The sequence below is a fragment of the Netta rufina genome, assembly GCF_964035555.1.
Source record: "Netta rufina genome assembly, chromosome: 8".
Classification (NCBI taxonomy): Eukaryota; Metazoa; Chordata; class Aves; order Anseriformes; family Anatidae; genus Netta; species Netta rufina.
This window is the reverse complement of record NC_140131.1, coordinates 10,729,364-10,748,730: the sequence shown is the minus strand read 5'-3', so window position 1 is coordinate 10,748,730 and position 19,367 is coordinate 10,729,364. Positions and strand designations below refer to the sequence as shown.

The 19,367-nt window shown below is 49.8% G+C and overlaps 1 protein-coding gene across 2 annotated transcripts in view; it reads left to right on the top strand.

Moving 5' to 3' along the window:
• ST3GAL3 (ST3 beta-galactoside alpha-2,3-sialyltransferase 3) overlaps positions 1–19,367 on the top strand; it is a 167,514-nt gene extending 148,147 nt beyond the window's left edge. For both annotated transcript variants that reach the window (XM_084291395.1, XM_084291394.1), the window contains 2 exons: positions 5,958–6,104; positions 18,027–19,367. In XM_084291395.1, coding sequence (XP_084147521.1) covers positions 5,958–6,104; positions 18,027–18,116 — 237 coding nt within the window. In that variant the 3' untranslated portion in view covers positions 18,117–19,367. The remainder of the gene's footprint in view (positions 1–5,957; positions 6,105–18,026) is intronic.

Below are 19,367 nucleotides of genomic sequence, written 5' to 3'. Positions count from 1 at the left end.
TGGAGATGCCAGTGATGACCCTGGTAAAGCACATACATGGTTACCACAGAGCAACTAATGCAGTAAAGTCATGCCCTTGGTTGCCTTCTGTTAAATATTTCAGTCCTTAAGAAACACTCTTTGCATTGAATGGGAATGTGCTCTATTACAAATGGCGAATCAGAGCTTGTGCATCGGGTTAGATGCCATCAAAGGTGTTAGACTTAGGCTAGGTTGTGCAGGAGCTCAGCAGTGAAATGACTAAACTGAAGCTGCTGTGCAGCTTGTCGTGTCTCCAGGCTCAGGTCCCTAGCCTTTCCATTTTGCTCTACTGCAAACTCTGCCGGTTCTGGAGGCTCCCTTGTGCTTACAGCAAGGGACAATTACGGGACGTGAAGGAAGTGTTGGAGATGTTCTGTTCTGTCTTTTGAAGCCCAGTATTGTAGCTGATTCTGTACGAGCATGGAGGTAGCTATGGAATCTCCTGTGACAGGGACTGCTCCACAGAATGCCAGGCACTTACCTGGTCACAGTAAGTGATGCTAGATTCCCTTTTGTGACGTATTTCCAAACTTGCCAGCTAGGGGAAGCAAAAAGTATTTTTCACATTGTTTCACATTTCACATTGGGCAAACATAAATGAACAAAAAGAAAATGCAGTGGCTGTTCTGTACAGCATGTGATGGCTCTTCATAGTTTTATTTTGTATTTCTTCTGTTTTTAAAGCTTTATTGCTATTAAGTGATCAGGTCTGCAACTGATAAAACTATGGTAGCAATTTTTCTTGGGTAAGCGTTTTTTCAAGTTTTCCCTCAAATTAATGTAGTAGTCAAACCAGTTTGAGTATCTAGGTGTGGTATTATTGGGGGGGAATTTCTTATTTAGCAGCAATCACCCTTTTATTTAAAAAAGTAACAATTGAAATACTCTGAACAATCCAATATACTTTACCCTGTGCTAAGTGAAATCCCATAAATAACTGGAATTCATTTAACATATTAAGGGAGGCAGATATTTCTAAAAACAGATTTACAGCAGTCATTTCCTTCCAGTCCAGAAGGCAGTGACACAGGAGTGACCCAGGCATGGAATGAAAAGCACTAAGAGATTTTCACATGCACCAAGCAAAAAACATTTACAGTCCCCTGCTTGAGTTGCCAGCACTGGATCTCCGGCACGGGTCCAGAGGTGATGCTCAGCCTCCATTAAGTCCAAAGGAGGGTGGTTGTTCATCTTGTTGAACGTCTTGTTTTTATTTCTATGAGTAGAAGGTCTCCTCAGAGGGTCCAATGGAAGATGAAACAGCAATGTCTTGAAGACAAACCTTTCATCTGTCCTCTCACAGCAGAGAACAATGGAGGAGGATTTAGGAGAACCTGTCGTATGTCTGTATAGCTAAAGACATTTCTGGTTCCCTGACCTGGTGGTGCAGCCTGGCTTTGTTTGCAGCACATGGAGCTTGCAGTGATCCCTGACTCTGCACAAGCCCTTTGTATAGATCTTTGCATCTCTTCTCTTTATGCTGTTCTTACTCGGGACCCACCATGCATGTGCTCACCCCACTTATGGAAGGCGTCATGCCAGCAGCTCCTGGAAGGAGCCATGTCCTGTATGCACAGGCCACCTTTGTGCAGCTCTGCCATGGCAACGTGGTGCTCACCACTGCTGTGTTTGCTGTTAGTTTGCCTTCTGCTTTCATGGAAAGCAGCATCCCAGTGTGTGACAGGGCCCGGGTACCTCTCAGAGTGCCGGTTGCTTCTGCTCAGAGCCACGTTCTTCACCAGCCTCCTCTGGTGTATCGGTCCTGACCAGGTGCTTGTCCGGCCCTGTTGTGGCCAGGGCTGAGGAAGAGGAGAATTGTGCAGGAGGCCTTACCATAGGTGTATGAACCCTTCTCTCCAAAACAAGGACCTCGTTGGCCTAGTTGGAATATCCACCGTCCCAGCAGAAGTGGAAGTCTAGCCTAGGCCTAGTGGATCACGGGCCACCAGGTGCTTTGAGTGTTGCTCATGCACAGGAGGCTGGCACAGCTCCACACACCGGGGACGTGTAGGCCAAACATTTTTAAGCATTAAGAGGTTTTCAGGTATGCTTCTCAGTTACTGCCAAGCCATCAGGTTGAAAGCAGCACTGCTTGGTGGTACAGGAGTACCCAGGCACATACAGTGCCATGAGCAGGAAGACAGGATTATGAACCCTGAGGGGAAATGTTGGGATTGTTTTTTCCCTAGTAATGGCCTAAAATAACAAGAGGCCTGCTCAGTTGTTTGAGAAAGTTTTTTATTTTCATAACTCAACACAAGAGGTGTGGTGGTTGCTTTGGTATGTCTTTGGGGCACGGCACAAGGGTGTGTGTGCTGAGATAGCACTGACGCACCGTGCAGGGCATAGCAAGCCGGGTTTGGCACACCATGTCCAGGATGCCTAGCTTCTTTTGGAGTGACCTGTCCCCCAGCTTGCCCCGTAGGCTGTACTGGCTCATTAGGTCCAGATTAGAGCTTAGCAGCAAACCAGTTTAAATGCCACCAAACAATCAGAAGAGCTTGGAAGCTGCGTAGATGCAGCCAGAGAATAATTATAACTATTTCCTCTCTCTGATACATGTTCCCTCTCATTTGCCGATTCTCCGCTGAGAAAAGAGGATACCCCTTTCCTCTGGATCTGGAGAACACTGCTGGGTTGGCTTCTCTGTAGTACAGCCCAGGATCTGTCCCTAGATCCAACAGGTCCTTCTCTTTCTTGTGCCAGGTGGACAAGAGGCAGTGCTTCATTTTCAACAGAGATAAGGAGAAGCAGAAACTCAGCACACTGTCACAGGAGAAAACTGCTCAGTTTCTATAGTTTACACCAAATCAAGACCAAAGAATTCTATTGACTTAAAAATTACGTGTGCTTAACCATCAGTCACACTGCTTTTATACTTCTGTGCATACTGGCTCTATCTTTTTTCCCTCCCTGTCTCTCAAATTCCCCAGTTCCTGTTTAATCTGTCTGATGGTTGATTCCTCTTCAACGTAAGCAGTCTGGGGCAAACACCCTGTTTTGTTCATTTGATCCACATGCATCTGTGTGCACATAGAGTTTGTACTCGTTTGTTCTTCTTCATGGTTCTATAAACCATGCCATTGCTAAGGGTGGGCTCTGCCTTGGTGCATCCACTGTACTCAGTGAATAGCAGGGATGATAATTTCTGCAAGAATTTTCTAAGTGGTCTTTTCTATTCCTTGTGGATCTCACTGCAGCAGTAGGATGTGAAGCTTCATTTCAGCAGTAAAAGTGTAAGTGGATACAAATCTTGGTCTTCAAGGGGGACAAATGTAATAGGCTGTAGCCCCCATAGGCATGAATATAAATAAGGCATCACTTAATTAAAAACTGTCATCAGATCATGTGTTTCTGAATGTGATTTTAGGACTACACAAAATTATTTCGCTAAGGGCACAATTTGAACTTCTGATAGTATTAGGTCTTAAACAGATTATTTGCCATAAATCTGGAGGTTAGGAAATCTTTAGTATTTTAATCATTTTACAGAGGAGCAGGCAGTATGGAGATACTGGGATGCCAGGAACTACTAAAGGACAGAAGTAGATTAGAAAATTATCTCCTATTTTTCCATAAAGGCTGTTGCAGGATTTATACATAGAGTAAAGTGAAGCAGGTATTTGGTGACCAAAGGGAAGTTCACTTTTGATTTCTGTTATCAGTTACTCTCCAGACAGAAATAAGAATATACTTGAAAGAAAGTTATGGTGGTTTGGCAGTCCTCCCATTAAGGTTGGGTAGTATGATTAATTCTCTGTGGTTTTGCAAGACTCACATTAGAAAGTTAGCTCTTGAAAGTTAACTTAGCCAGTTAAATTCCCTCCAGGCAAAGACCCCGTGTCTCCCTTGAGCTGTACCGTGGGAATGGGCCCCGTATAAGTGTGGGTGGTGTCAACGCCATCGTATTCTCCAACAATGACATGTTCTCAAAAACGTAACCATTTACTCGCTGTGTTTTGGACACTGTAACTATAGCTCAGCTAAGGGAAACGTTTTGTGGCACGTCCACGTATCTGCTGATGCAATTCAAGCGACATTTGAGTGTCATTTCCTATGTAAAACATAAAGCTGAGAATATCTGAATATCTGAATTTGAATTGCCACGCATGGGAAGACAGGATATTCTTGTGTACTTTGAAATTTAGTGGAATTTTCTTATCCTTGCTGAGTAAACTTCTTCTGTTGTTTTTTGTTTTTTTTTTTTAAACCCATCCTTGAGATTTTATGATGACTAGTGAATTAACAATTAACTAAAGTAACCAGAATAAAACCAATATTGTTTGTGGCAAACGTGGTCAGTATAAAATGAAGGTAAACAGCAAAGCTGAAATGACTCTGCCTTTCTTTTCCTAACATCTAGAGCTGGCCCAAGAGGATGTAGTAAGGTCTTTTCATTTCAAATGCGCACTGTTACAGTTGCATTGCAGATGTTTGAGTTTAATGATCATTTATTTAGACGTGAGCAGTTTTCGCATTTTTTCACGTTTGCATATTAGTGTAACATCAGCGCGTTGTTATGCAGAGCGTGTTGAGCTCTCCATAGCACATGGGTTGTGCTCCCAGCTCTGCTCATCTCAGCTAGGTACGGGTGGAGTTCTTTCCTTGCAAAACATCAGTCCTGGGACATGGTCAGGCAATCAGAAGTGAGCGCAGGAGTGTGCTGCCAAAAGCGGGTTCCTTTGAATGAGAGGAAGAAACTCAAAACATGTGCGTTCCCAGTCTGTTGTGAACATTGGTGAAATGCAATAGCATTGCTCGCAGGTACAGGATAACCCCTCTTACACGCAAGATGTAAGCACACATTTGGTTTCTACATCTCAGCTGAGATGCTGTCACCCTCAGTGACTGTCTGAGCATGCCCTCTGAATTCATGATAGCTTTGATATGGCGGTATTGGATGTCTTACAAATAATGATAAGATGTGTGGGTGGATTTCTCAGCCTCTCCCTAGCCCCTGGGGTAAAGCTACCTTAGCAGATTGATCTGGTTAATGGGGAGTTAGAAATGTCTGTGAGCTGGGGTTTTACACTGGAAACACTCATCCATCACAGCACTCATGCTCATCTGGACGCACAAGAGCACCACCGTCCAGCAGCACTGTAGAAGCCAGATGAGATGGGAAGGGCTGAGGATAGACTTTGGTGCAAATGGCAAGTCAGCAGCAGGAAGAGGACAATCAGGGGTGTCCCGACTCAGAGGACTAGCAGCAGTCTTTGAATGACTTCCCAGTATGCTGGACCAGGAGCGTGGCACAGGACAGTGCCCTTTGCCTGTGGGGGTGTCTCTGAGCAGAGGAAGGAGTCTCAGTGCACACTGGCTCTGCCTGGTCTCCTCTCCATCTTCTAGAGCTGTTTAAGGACCTCCTTACAGCTTTTGCCATCACTAAAATAAAGCATTTGTACTGTTCCTCACTTCTACTCTGGTGTGGTGGCCCATTTGGGACAAGTATGCCTCATTAGCCTAGCTCCTAGCTGGAGGTCAGTACTATGTGTAGACCTGGAATCCAGCCTTTAAATGTTTTTTAATTTCAGAAAACTAACATGTCCACTGTGACTCGTCTTCCAGCTCGTCTGCTGCCCTGTTCTCAGGATAGCAAAACTGCGGGACAGGAGTTTGACCATTGGTATTAGTCCTTCTGCCCTGCAATACTCCCCTGGAGAGCTGGGTCATGGAGTCTCAAACAAGAGCCATTGCTTTTGTGCAAGGTGCTTTGCAGGAAGCAGGCTAACTGGATTTTCTTTACAAGTTGGGAAGGTGTTGGCCCTGCAAGCTGGCACCGGGCATTTCATATGCAGATGTAGCCAAATACCTTGTTCTGGATTTTGTGCTTAGTAGTAGTAGTTTTCCTTTGAGCAGAGACAATAAGAGGAAATCTTTGACAACAGAAATGGTGACTTGCTAATGACTTCCATTCCTGCTTTCTTTCCTCTCAGAACATCCCCACCCTGGGAAGCGTAGCAATAACCATGGCGCTCCACAACTGTGATGAGGTGGCGGTAGCTGGGTTTGGCTATGACATGAGTTCCCCCAATGCACCGCTGCACTACTATGAGAACATCAAGATGTCTGCCATCAAAGAGGTAGGGAGCTCCTGCCGAGCACGTCTTCTTCCCAGGCCCACCGACCACCCCGACCGTGGAGCCTGCCCGGGACGGTGATCGACTTCCAGCTTTCCTGCGTGGGCCAAACGACAGCTCCACCCAGGCATTTGCCCGTAAAACTCCAGACATTCCCCCAAGCGCAATGTGTGTTAAAAACAGTTATTTCTGCTGGGAAAAGTTCTCTGGAATGTGCATATAATGTGATTCCGTATTCTCAGAGCGGCAGAGAAAAGTTCTGTGTAAACGTTGAGCGGGGTGAAAGGGAACAAATATGCTCAGGGGTTGAAAAGATGTGGCCTGCTACAGCTTTGTGATCCGTTGTATTGCTCTCTAATCCATGTGCCGCTTCTGCTGGATGATCCCCTGCTCAGCCCCTGTTAAACGTGGGGGAGGTGAGATTAGCCTGTGCAGGCTGACCAGAGCAGCAGTTAGCTAGTGTAAATGCATGAGAGAATGGAGCATGGAGGCTGCTCTTCAGAGCCACATCTGCCTTCGAAACATTTGCTGGTGCTGTCCCAGTGAGACGAACAGCCCTTTTAGAGGAACAAAAGCTCTCACAGTGGTATAACGTAGCAGTATTTCAGGTCTGGCCATTTTCTGTGCTGAACTAGAGCAAGCTTTGCCACTGGCCTCAGCACCTTCTGTAGTAGGAAGAGTTGCTGACTTTTTGGTAGAGCCCAGCCCTTTCTGGCACAGATGTGACCCAGGTCTTTCTAAAATTGCTCCCCCTCTTCACTGGCTTCACTGGATAGAGGAACGTTCTCTGTCCTATTTCACAATGCGAAAACAGTGATGTTCAGAGGGAGAGAACGCTTGTTGTGTTGTTCATGGACAGCTGCTGTCTGCTGGCGCTTATATTTGTCACCTCAACTGCTGTGCCGTTGATCCAGGTCAGGAGGGAAGCCTGGAGGTCATGTTTTTCCAAATCATAAGATCATACAAATCCTAGGACTCAGGCTGGACAACCTTAAGCTGACTAAGAGGAATTAGCAATGGGTACCAGTCAGCTTGAGAAATGGGAAGAGCATTTCTAATTGTCATAGCAATGAGGCTTTGGAACAACCTCTCAGTAGAGACCAAGAAAATAAACTGAAATTGGGAAAAGACTGTGAGGAGGTCCCTAAATATGTCAAGGAAAGTACCTCATGATACATCCTTGTGATCCTGAGGTACCTTCTGGGCCTGTGGAGTTAGCAGGAAAGTCCGCCTCTTCCAAGACGGTCTGCTCTTGGACGTGGGGATACTCACAGCAGGTGTCCTGTGCCAAGCTTGGTTTGCAACCTAGATGTCTCTGGCATCAAGGACACCCACACTGGAGCTGACAAGAATGAAGTTGTCTTCCTCTTGCTCCTTGCATGGGTTGAAATTGGCAAAAGGCACTGGATGACAGGCTGCAGCCCTCTGCTGCAGGAGAGGCGTTAAAATGCTCCAAGGCCTCCCCTGGGAGGCACTGATGCAGGTAACGCAGCCTGCAGTACACTTGAGGGAATGGGTGGGCCCTGGCACTCGGTGTCACTCTGGCACCCGCCCACCCTCTTGTGCCAAAAGCTGCCGAACATCAGCAGGGAGCAGAAAAGCTCTTGCAAACAGTTTTTCAAAAGAGTTCAGAGGAAAAAATTGGGAAGCACCATGGAGAGGGGTGTGCAGTGAAGTAGGAGCTCTGCTGTGAGTGAGCTTCCCATTCCTCCGTCCCCTTCTTGGCCACCTTCTGCCGTGTTCCTCATTGCTGCCAGCAGGCTGTGCCTGGCACCCTGAGCCCTATCACACCCACATGCATTTAGTCCTGCTTTTCCAGGGCCTGCCACCCCATCTTTTGGCTCCTGAGAGCTAGCCAGTGGACACGTCTGAAGTTGCCAGTTCAGATTGCTTGGATTTTTGATTCTCGAGGTCAGCACCCTGAACGAGCTGCAGAAACCAGCAGGAGACAGGAGGGGGTCGCTCTTGGGCACTGTAGGAGGTCTCAGGGATAAAGTTGGCAAGGCACAGGGCACGGATGGGGATGAACATGTGAAATGCAACCCTGTGGGTCTCCGATAGAGACCAGTCCGTGCCTGGTTTGACAGGCCTCTGTTGTCTGGGAGCTGTCAGTCGGCATGTCCAGGCTTTTCTGTACAGAGGTGAGGGAACGTTGAAAGGGCTGGTGGAGCCTCACTAATTTAGATGTCAGTGGGTTTGTTTCCGCAGCCGGGGCTGCTGATGAGAGCTCTGCTGAGCTGGTCCTGGGAGGAAGGTTCCTGTTCCATCTGAAGGCAGGTTATATGATCGCTGTCTGCCTGTCTAATCCTCACGTGCTCACCCGCAGGCTCCTCTTACATTTCTTTGCCGTGGTACAAGAAAAGCCATCTGTTCCCGAGTATCAATAATTAATGCCCCTCCTGCCTCTGCCCCTCCCTATATGACAAATTGTTTGTGATATTGTGGAATGTGAAGAGCAGAAAGAGGATTGCATTTCTTTCTCTCCCATTTAATATTAATGGTAGCTGGTAATTGTTAGTCACCTGAGGGTGAAGTTGAAAGACAAAGGGCACGATAGGTGGATTCTCTCTCCTGCAGTTGTCCTCAGGTAACTCACGAATGAAGATTTGCCCCACTCTGGACTGGAAGCACTCTGCACACTCACTCAGAGACCTGCACATGGTTTGCAAATCTAGAGGCTGACCTTCATTGGTACCTTGTGGCAAACCTTGCCATTGGTATTGGCGAATTGAGAGTGACCCAGAGCCAAGCTCACAAAGGTTTTCATCTCTTCCATCTGCTCTGATACCTAAAGGCCCACTGGGGCATCTTCCTCGGTGTTACCTTTGGACCTCCAGGTTTGTGTCTGCAGCTAGTTCTTCCTGGTCCTCCAGGAAGCTGAGAGTGTTAAATAATGGTGAACTGTTGGTAGGGGTGGAAACTGAGCCCAACTGAAACTGCACCAGCAGGCACCTGGGGGCTCTGATGGTCCCAACACCTACAGCTTCATTCTTGTGGCCATAAGAAGAGAGCAAGCAGCGTGCCAGACATGGCCCTGGCTGGCTCCCTAAACACGACCCCATCCCATAATCCGACTGCCAGGCTCCTCCAGCCTGAATGACTGACAAATCTTCAGTGTTTAAGCCTCGAGAGCAGCTGCAGGGAAGCACTCCAGCTCCACCCTGAAACCATCGCTGTCTTTACAGAGGAAATGTAAACATCGACGTCCTGGGGCTGGAGGTGCTACATGTGTGTGTGGCATATGGGATCCTCGGAGACATCCATCCATCCCGTTCCCTTATCTCATGTCTGCAGGGGAAGGGGCCTGCAAGGAGCGTGCGCCCTCTCAGCAAGGTGTGTCGCTGATTTACACTTGAGGCCTGCTTGACATCTCCCTGGACACCCTTGAAACCCTGTGATTCATCTCTGAGGAATTTGTTCTGATTACATAAAAAAAAAAAAAGCCAGCAAAATACACTTGCTTGCTCACAGCTGGGCGGAGATGCCTCTCCCATGCCAAGACTGAGGTGATAAAATCTCTGTGGAAATGCATGTGATTTTTCCTGTTGCTCTGTGGGATCAATGGCTGCATTTCCAAGAGGCGATGGGGCAGCCTGGGTGTACAGTTTTGCTTAGTCTTTGCTTTCCCCGATGGGGTAGAAGCCCTCAAGGTCCCAAACTGTGCTGGATTGTTACCGCAGGAGGCAGCTGCCTCCGCTGCTTCTTGCAGCATCTCAGACTCCCAGGGGCTGGACAGACATTTCCTGCTCCCAAGGAAAAGGCTCCACGAGGAGGCAGGTGCTCTGAAGCTTTATCTGTGGTACCATTCAGGGCGATGGATGCAGTGATTAATTCCTTAGGGCCCTAGTGTGGCTGCAAAAGGCACGTGGATTCTCCTGCTCTTTGTGAGTGCCCATGGGAATAAATTTCTCTGGTTTATACCTGGGTGGCTTCCTCACCCCCTGTCCTGGGGGCAGCACAGTGTGCTCCAGCCAGTTTCTGTCCTGGGAGGCCTTGTAGAGGAGACCCTTTTCTGCTCATAAACATGCTCTGGAGGGCACACATTTCAGGCCATGAGCTGGAAAATCAGCACTTGCGGTGCAAAACTGCATCACAACTCCGCTGCCTAGCACCTTCTGCGTTGATCTAACCTTCTCCCCGTTGTGTCTGGGGATGCAAAGTCCTGGCATGCATTTCCATGAGGGTTTTCTGGGCGCTGTGACCTTGCTGCTCTCTAGTCTGTTACTGGGGGACAGCTGCTCCATGGACCTCATGCCATCATGTGAATTCTCACAAGTCATTTTTTTAGCTCTGATCTTTTTTGTTCTAACTTACAAAACGCAGAAGGTCTAAGCCTGTCATCTCCCTTCAGTTACTATTTTCCCTATTTCCAGTAACTTGTAACAGCTTTCGACCCTTGGCTGCTTCCCTGAGCGCTGTACAGAAAATGAATGAATCCTTGCCAAGGTGTATGCTCACTTGTTTCTGTTTTCATGGTGATGAGCCACCAAGCTGATTTTTTTTATAGCTTATTATATTTTTATTTCTTGCCCATGTCCTGTAGTGCTTCCTGCCCAAGTACTCCATAAAAGTGTATTCTTGTCACAGGTCACTGTCTCCTGTTAATGTAGGAGAAGTGTCAGATCCACTGAGAACGTAAAGAAGGAAACATGGAAATGGAGGTGAGGAAAAAAGGAATCGTTTTAAAAGGGAGTGAAAGGTTTTCAGGATTAAAAGAAAATGAATGAACCCGCCTGTCTTACAATACAACTTCACTGCTAATGGCAAAGCAGGTTAGTGTTTCGGGCAGAATTACTGCAGGATGGGAAAGTGACAGTGTTTAGAGTAGTAAAAACATACCCGAGAGGCGCTGATGAAACTGAGAGCAGGAGGCTGTGTTAAATCATGAGAACGAAGCACAGCACCAGCTCCCAGCATCCTTCCCCGGTGTGCTCTGCCCTGGGTGGCACCACACGGCCTTCCCCGCGCTCAGGGCTGGTACAAATGGGGAACACGTGCTTAAAAACCACCCTTATCAGTCAGATCCCGTCTGAGGCTGTGCCGGCGCTGCTGCTGGCTGCTCTCCCTTTCTCTGCAGCCACAGATCAAGCGGCAGCGCCGCTGCTGTCGGAGGTGTCAGCTCCTTTGATACAGCTGTGCCCGGCACCGCAGGCACTCGCTGCCTGACCCCAGGGGGAGCCTGCCTTTGATGGCTTCTTTCTGATCCCTGGCTCCGCTTCCCCTGCAGGTCTTTGTGGGATGCTGGAGGACACCGGCTCCTAATGCCTCTCATTCAGGGTGTGTGAGGGCTGTCACAAGGGCCGGGGAGGTGGGCTGCAGCATGCCGTGACACACAGCTTTGTCTCTGTCTCCCCCCGCCAGCAGCCACCCCTCACAATAACCCGCAAACATCCAGTTTGGAGTCTCGGCCCGTGAAGGCACAAACAATAGTGCTTTATCATCATCTGGACTCTCTCTGTGAAGCCTCCCTTTGCATTTAAAATCAAGGAAAGTTGCTTGGGAGGGGGTGACGGGGCTGCTTCAGGCCTCCAAGTACCTAAAAGTTTGCGGTAGCCAGCAAGAAGAACAAAACTCCTTTGAAAGCAGGGCAGATGTCTGGCCTGGTGATTTATAGGCTGAAAACACAGCTATTCGAGCCTGGCTGATGAATTGCCATCGGAGTACAAGGAATGGTGCGGACTGAAATGGAGGTCAGCTTTGGAGGGGGAGGTTAGGGGCTGGGGCAGGGGGACCTCTGAAAGGGCAGTGCTTTTTCTTGGGGCCCGCGGTGATGACTGATGAGGTTTATACATTTTTGCCTTTGTTTAAAAGCCACCTGTTTGACAGCGTTTTGGCGGAACGAAGGCCTCACATGCTGTTCCTGTGCGTAAGGACTGTGTGTCTGTGTAATACAAATCTAGGGAAGATTGATGGAACAGCACTCACGCCTGCAGCACAGGTACTGCGTTGGTCAGTAGGACAGAAATACGGTAACGCTTTCAGGGTACCACTGAGCCCTAATAGCAGCATGGATAAAAACAGAACTAAGGTTTGGTGAAGATCTCTGTGCCTTTGTTAAGTGGAAAGGCAACGGGAGGTGCTCTGTAACTCAGATGGTTTTTCCAAAAGAGAGTTTGATAAGAGGAGAGTTTGATAAGCTGAGTGCTGGGGTGGCACTTACAGGGGGTGCTTGGTGGAGCTGGGACACACGTGCACACGCAGGTCTCTATTGAGGCTTAGCCTAGGAGAACTGGCTAACAAAAGCAGTTGCACTGAATTGGTCAGGGACTCATTATAGAGGGGAACTTAAAATCTTTTTTTTCTGCAAAAATTGTCTGCAATTCATGTTTGTAGCAAAGGCAAAACTAACAGTAAAGGTTTGAGATGAAGCTTTGTAAATAACTGCTTCAGAGCGGTGTTGGAGGAGCAGGAGAAAGCATTAGGCAGAGGAGACTTCAGCCTGTCGGTTGGAAAGGACAGAGGTAAAGTGAAAACCTGCAAAAGTTGGGCTGAATTAGATCTCGCAAAGGAAAACAAAGCAAATACTGCATGGTCCTGCTGCAAGCAAATAATATTGAAACAAGGAAAGAATTATGAGGGCTGTGGCATCCCAGGAGGTAAAGGATGTGGAAGGCATAGGGATTAAAGAGTCCAAGTGGGAATTGTGTGAATGAACACGTTACCTCTATAAGGGAGATGGGGTCAACATGAGGGAAAGGGTGACTTAGGGTGGTAAGTTCATAGAAAGAGAAAATGACTGGGTCAGTAGTGAAAGGTGAGAGCTGTTTGAGTTAATGCGCTGGGTATGAACGCCTGAAAGATCCCTGTCCCTAATACCACGGTGTTGAGCCAGATAAGCTGCAAGTCCAGAGGAAAAGGTCTTCAATAAATCTTATCAGGTTACATGTGGTTCCATGAGATTAAATTATAGTGGATATTATACCTTTATTTCCTTTCTTTTTCTTCCCTGAAACGGCAGGATGGGAGTGAGGTAAGGAAAATAATCCTGTCAAATTCAGAGCTCCTAATCTGACCTCAGAGGTACTATTCAAGAACTATTCAGAACTTCAGAGCAAAGTTTAAATGAAAGAATAATTAAATCCTGAAAGCAAACACAACATGGATTTACCAAAGGCAGGTTACAAAAACTAATTTAATATCTTTATTTGATTTTTTTTTTTTAAATCGTTCCAGGGACAGAGGAAGTGTAGCAGATCAGTCATCTGACGTTCAGTTAAGCGTGTGAAACTGTGCCATGCGAGGTATTAGGAGTTAAGCTTCAGAAGCTACGGTTTGGTGCAACACCTGTATGTGAACAGGCTCTGAAGAGGAAAACAAAGAGCAGCACTGAATGGAGGGCTGGGAGTTCCCCCAGAGGAGGTCACGTTCAGTGTTTGCGTTAATGATTTTTGGCACAGGAGGCGGTGGTGTGCAAGTCGAATGTGTGATGATACAAAGCCAGGTGTGGTCAACACACAGGAAGATCAAAAGACCATCCAGGAAGACCACGATCACCCTCAGAGCAGGAGCGAACTGGATGGGATGGAACCCAATGAATGAATGGAAAGTCATTCAGCTGGGACAATAACAGAACTTCTTATTATAAACTGGGAAAGCATTATTTGACAATGACAGAGGAGGGAAGTGCTTCGATGTGTACTAATAAATCACGGGATAATTCAGGATGCAAGGCTATTACTGTGGGAAATAAAAAGGCAAATGTAGCTCTGGGGAGACTCAGGGAAAGGACTCCTGGTAGAGAGAGAACTGCACAAGGCAATGGTGAGCCCTTTTCCTGCTTCACCACAAGTGAACTCAGAGTAAATAAGGACAGAGGGAGCAACTACGCTTCTGAGAAATCTCCCAGTTTTCCTAGGGGAGATGGAGAGCCTGTTTTGGTAGGAGAAAAAGAAAGCATGGCTTCTTAGCTTGGTAGAATGAAGGTTGAGAAGAGATACAATAGCTCCCTGTATGTGTATTAAGAACAAGCAAGAGCTGAAAGAGCTGTTTAAAATTTCAAGTTGCTGTAAGAATGACTGGGCATAGAGGAACTGGGAGCAATTCTTTCTTAACCATGAACAAGAGAATTAAGAGAATTAGCAGCAGTGAAGGCTGCAAAATGAGCTCTGTGCAAGGGACGTTGCCCGTGAAGCACCACTTCTTGCTGCCACCGTGGTTTCTGTGCGGGTTTTCGGGGAGAAATGCTGCTGACTTGCAGAAATGTGGAGGATGTAACAGAACTGAGAAACCTCTGACTTTGCAACCTGCTCTTTTGCTTGAATGCATTCTTTGTTGACTTCACTCTCTCTTATTTAATTTCCCTGTATTTTATGGCATTGCAACAGACTTGATAAGACTAGCATGCTCTGAAGCTGAGCCGTTGCCCCACTTGTAATTGACTGCAGATGGTGAGCTTACCTTCCATGTGGGTTGGTCTCTGAAACATTTTCTCAGTCTTAAAATACTCCACTTGGCTTCTCGTGAAGGGACAGAGGATGTTTTGTGCTTCCTTGTGGAATCAAGAAAGGAGAGGTGGTTCTGGGGCTGCTGCATTTGCATAGTCCTGAAAGGTAGCTTTAACCCGTGATAAATTTTGGTCTAATAACTGTGACCAAACACTCATACATCAGGCCCACTGCCACCCCCTGGGATGGACAGCTCTAACAGTGCACGTGCTGGCAAAGCGGCTCTGCTGCTGCTGCCACTGAAAAGAACAAACAGGGAAAGGCCCAAAGCAAAGGAAATCCCAGCCCGCACCCCAAACAAGAAGGGCTCTGGAGCCTCCTGGATGTTCATTAATCCAGCCATGGCTCACACAAGCTGCCCGATTGTTCTCACAAGCAGGAGCTGGACCGAGCACCTGCTTGAAGCCTGCAGCAGAGCAGCGAGGGCAGAGCCCCTCTGCCAGGTCACAGCAGCAGCAGCGGTGTGACGTGCAGTGACATAAAGCTGGAGGTGGCACTGCGTGATCCAGGCTGCTCTGCCCCTGGCTGGAGCTGCAGGTTCACAGGGAAATAGCTGGACTTTGCTGCTTGTGATGCTGAGGTGTAGCTTCAGGGCTTAGGGCAGGAGCTCTGTGAACGTAAGCAATCCTCCCTGGAGGATTAGGAAATGAGGCAGTGACGGCTCAGTGTGCATGGGAAGAGAGCGTCAAAGCAGTCAGAAGGGACAGAGAGCATCTTGCCAGGGCAGCCAAAGCACATCCAGTATCCAAGGGCAGAAAAAAGGCTGCTTTGCCACAGTACTCTCAGAAATAAATCACTGGTGTTGTGGCTGCTTCATGTCAACCTCCTCCAGGTGTGCATTCTGCTCACAGCACTCTGCATAAGATGTCAGAATTAGTGCTCTGCCAGTGTGACCCTATCCATGGGGACGTGGGTGCCAAAGCATTGCCTGTCCCTTACCACTTGTTGCGGCTCAGGACACACTGCACCAGCTGAAAGAGATGGCCGGGACACCTCGCCCAGGAGCACGGTGACACAGAGCACCTTGGCTTACCCAACAAGCGGTGACAAATGCTTGGTGTGATGCAGAGAGCTTCCCTTATGGCAGGTACAGCTTGGTCCTGGCCCCAAAGTCAGGGCCTGACAAGGGCTGGCTTTTTATGAGACCTCTCCAGACCCTGTGCCCACAGCCAGCAGCACCACATGCCAGGTTATTTGCACCGAGCAGTGTGGAACCTGCAAGACTCAGGATCCCAGGCAGGTTTTGCGGTGTGTTCTGGTGCCTTTCCCCTGTCGGTGGTGATGGGAGCGAGGTGCCTGCCTCTCCTTGGCAGTTTTGAAAAATTTCCTCTGGATCTTCTCCCCCCTGCGGCCGCCGGCGCAGGAATGCAGTCTCCTTCGCCTGATTAGCTCTGTCTGTCAGTGGGGTGAGTCCCTCTCCTGCAGTCAGTAACCCGAGCTAGTGTTGAAGACATGCCTCATGCCTCCTGTCGGGTGGAGCAGCACCGCACCGAGCGCCCTGCTGGTGCTGCTTGCGGGGGGACGAAAGCCTGTTCTCCTCCCTCTGTGGGCTCACACCCGACCGCAAAGCCTTTGAGGGCACAGCCACAGCCGGCAGCCAGATACAGGGATCAAGTGGGAGGCTAAATTTCCCTTACATGTGGCTTTCTGCTTGGAAAGAGGAATTTGTGGCAGTGACCAGAGCACAGAGCAGCCTTCATGCTGAACAACCGAGGTGTTTGCGCCGTGCCAGCAGCCGTGCGTGTGGTGCAGGAGAGCGCAAAGTGCCCAGTTTTACCATCCACCTCCTGTACTTCAGTTCCTGCTCCCTTGTACCTTTCATGCAGACAGATTTCCTCCTGCTGTCAGACGAGGTGCTTGCATGTCCTGAGCTGATGTTTCAGGCGGTTTGAGTTTGCCTAGAAGCGGCTGCTCCCCACTTTCTGTACGTACTGAGGGGCACAAGCAACTCGTATGGGTGAAACCAGTTGACCTTTGCTGTGTGCTGAGGCAGAAGGGCACGGAGGAGGGATCAGCTTGTGCTGTGACATCTCGGGCACGGCCAGGCTCCCTCCTGCTCCAGGTAGGCTTTGATGAGCAGCAAGCCCAGCCAGATACAAGCTGCAAGGGTGCTGCAAGGCACGGAGCTCCTAGCGCAGCCCCGGTGCCAGCAGACACCGCTCGCTGCCTGCTGGCAGCAGCACACGCACCCTTGGCTGCCTCTGCCGGCGCTGCGTGCTCGTAGCAAGGGGCTGTGCTGTCGGGAGAGGCACTGCTGCACGGCGGGGACCACGCACAGGACCCTAAGGTGATGTGCTACACATGGGAAGGCCTCCAGCACGCAGGGATCCTGGCTCTCCTGCTCCGAGGGGCAGCCTGTACGGCCCTGCTCCTGCAGCTCCGTGGCTCTCAGTGCTGCTTCTTAAAACTCAGGTTGTTTTTTTCTGTTATTACCCAGCTTTCTTCCCAGTGCCAGTTTTCAGTTTCTGCTGTCATGCTAGCAGAAGCCAAGCACTGAAATGTTTCTCGGCATTGTCCCTGCAGTTTGCAGATGGGGTCTTCTGTGTTTCCAGTCTCACACGTGGCCATGCAGTTACCTCTGCTGCTGCACCCTCGCAGCATTCGAGCAAACAGAAGTCAAAAGCTTCTTTTGAACGCAGGTTGCAAGATAAGACCTGCCTGATCTCTCAGCAGCTTTAAGTGTCATAAATCCTGTGTGCTGAGGGGACAGCAGTATGAGCGCAGAGCAGCAGGAGGAGAGGCGCTTCCAAAACATGCTGGAGATCTAGCAAGGGACCATGGGTCCCTGGCACCTCTTGGCACCAGAGAGGACACCCGCAGGTGACAGGACAGCCACGTGCACGCTGTGTGTGCGGGACACAGCCAGGGCGCTGCAGGGAGGTGCCACGGTCTGGCAGAAGGCTCTGTACTTTGCTGCTTGAAGCCATTTCTGGGATGCTCCCATCGAGGTATTTTATCATGGCCCACATCTTATTTAGAGCCAAGGTTACCTGCTGCCCAGAGCGCTGTCCTGAAGGTGTGGAAACCCTTCCTGGGATTCCTGTCTGGCCGGGAGACTTTGGGGAAAGTCGCTTTGCCCTGCTCTGTGTCTGACTCCCCAGGGGACACGTTCCTCCCTGCTTCCATGAAATGCTTTCCCAGCACCAGCGCAGCGGGGTGATGGCAGGGCACTGCTGCAGCCTGCTGCAGGGCACACAGCGGGGGGCTGACAGTCATTGCCCTCAAACGCCTGGCTCGGAGACGTGCCCATCCCACCCCTCACACTGTATTAGCGTGACCTTTGGCAACTGATTTCCTCTCGGTAGGGCCTGTGGAGGCAGGAGCTGGCCTTGGTGAGGCTGGGCCTGGGATGAGCTAGTGTTCCAACTCTCCTCTGTCTCCTCGGCAGAGCCCCATGCCAGCTGGAGGCCCACGACGTGGGGTGCAGCAGCGTGCTCGGCCAGGAGAGCCGCTGACCTTTGTCTTTCTCCTTTCCTTCCAGTCCTGGACGCACAACATCCAACGGGAGAAGGAGTTCCTGCGGAAGCTGGTGAAAGCCCGAGTCATCACCGACCTGACCAGTGGGATCTGAGCGGCTGCAGCCGCCGCCTCACAGGGAGGAGAGGAAGACGCACGCTGCAGCTCCGGGAGCAGGCACCGGCAGCCCCCCGCACGAAGCCCACTTCACTGGAGACACACCGAGATGCCCGGGTGCTCCGGGAAGGCCCTCTCGCATCGCCAGTCTGCAGGAGGGCAGCACCTGCTGCCCCCAGTCCCAGAGCTGGCAGGAGGCGGGCAAGGGGCTGAGCGGGCACTTCTTGAACTCTGCATTGCAGACGGATCTCCTGTATCCAGAATTAAACGGGACAGACTCAGGAGAGAGAAGGAAGGTTTGTGAATAAAACGATTTGTGCCAAATGGGAGGTGACGCTGCCCCAAGGCGGCGGTGCCTGAATGTACAAAGTATTATTTTTTAAAGAAACTCTGCTGGAATCATACTAGAAATACCAAGGTGCAAAGCGAAATCTGCTTGTGCACAGCCCAGCGAAAAGCTCGGCCTCGCCACGCTCCGTCTGCATTGTCGCTGGCCTCAGGCCTTTCCCCGGGAAAACAAATCCGTCCAAGACTTCAGTGTTGTTGGTGCTGCTATAATTTAAAGGGAGGGTGGCTTTCCCTCGTTCTCCAGTTGGAGCTTCGCGTTGGAGATGAGCATGGGTTTGTTTTTCTGCGCTTTTCCTCGCTTCCTGCGTAGAGGCAGCAGCGGCCACTTCCTTGGCTGTGTTTTCCGTAGCCGGTTGTCCTGCCCCGACTCTGCCCTGGCCCTGGCGTGGAGCAGGGAGCTGGTGGCTTCCTCTGCCTGCAGCAGCCCCTCACGGCCATCCTGCGTGTCACGGCGCTGCCGAGCCCACCTCGCTGTGCTCGAGGCCTCCAGGCCCCTCGGGTTGTGCCTGCTGTGCGGGGCCCTCACCGAGGCGGTGCAGGTCGGTGTCACCGCTCCTGGACTGCGCCTCGCCGCGCTTCGGGGGGGGAGAGGAGTGATTCGTTGTTTGGAAGGAGGTCAGATGTTGCGTGGATATCTGAAGCTTGGCAGTTTAAGAGCGGGCTGCCGAAGATGTTTTACGTTCCAGGCTCGATCGTGTTCCCTGGTCCGTGACCTCAGTGGTGGTGGAGCCTGCTGGCAAGGCTGGGGGCCTGCTGGGAGCCCTCGCCTTCTGCTTGGCCCCTGCTCACTTCATTTCCAAGCTCCTTCTGTGCTGCTCCTCCTGCTCTCAGGAGCACGTCCCTTCCTTTGCTCTCTTGGTCCCAAGATGCAGTATTTGCACATTTGATTTGTATACGTATT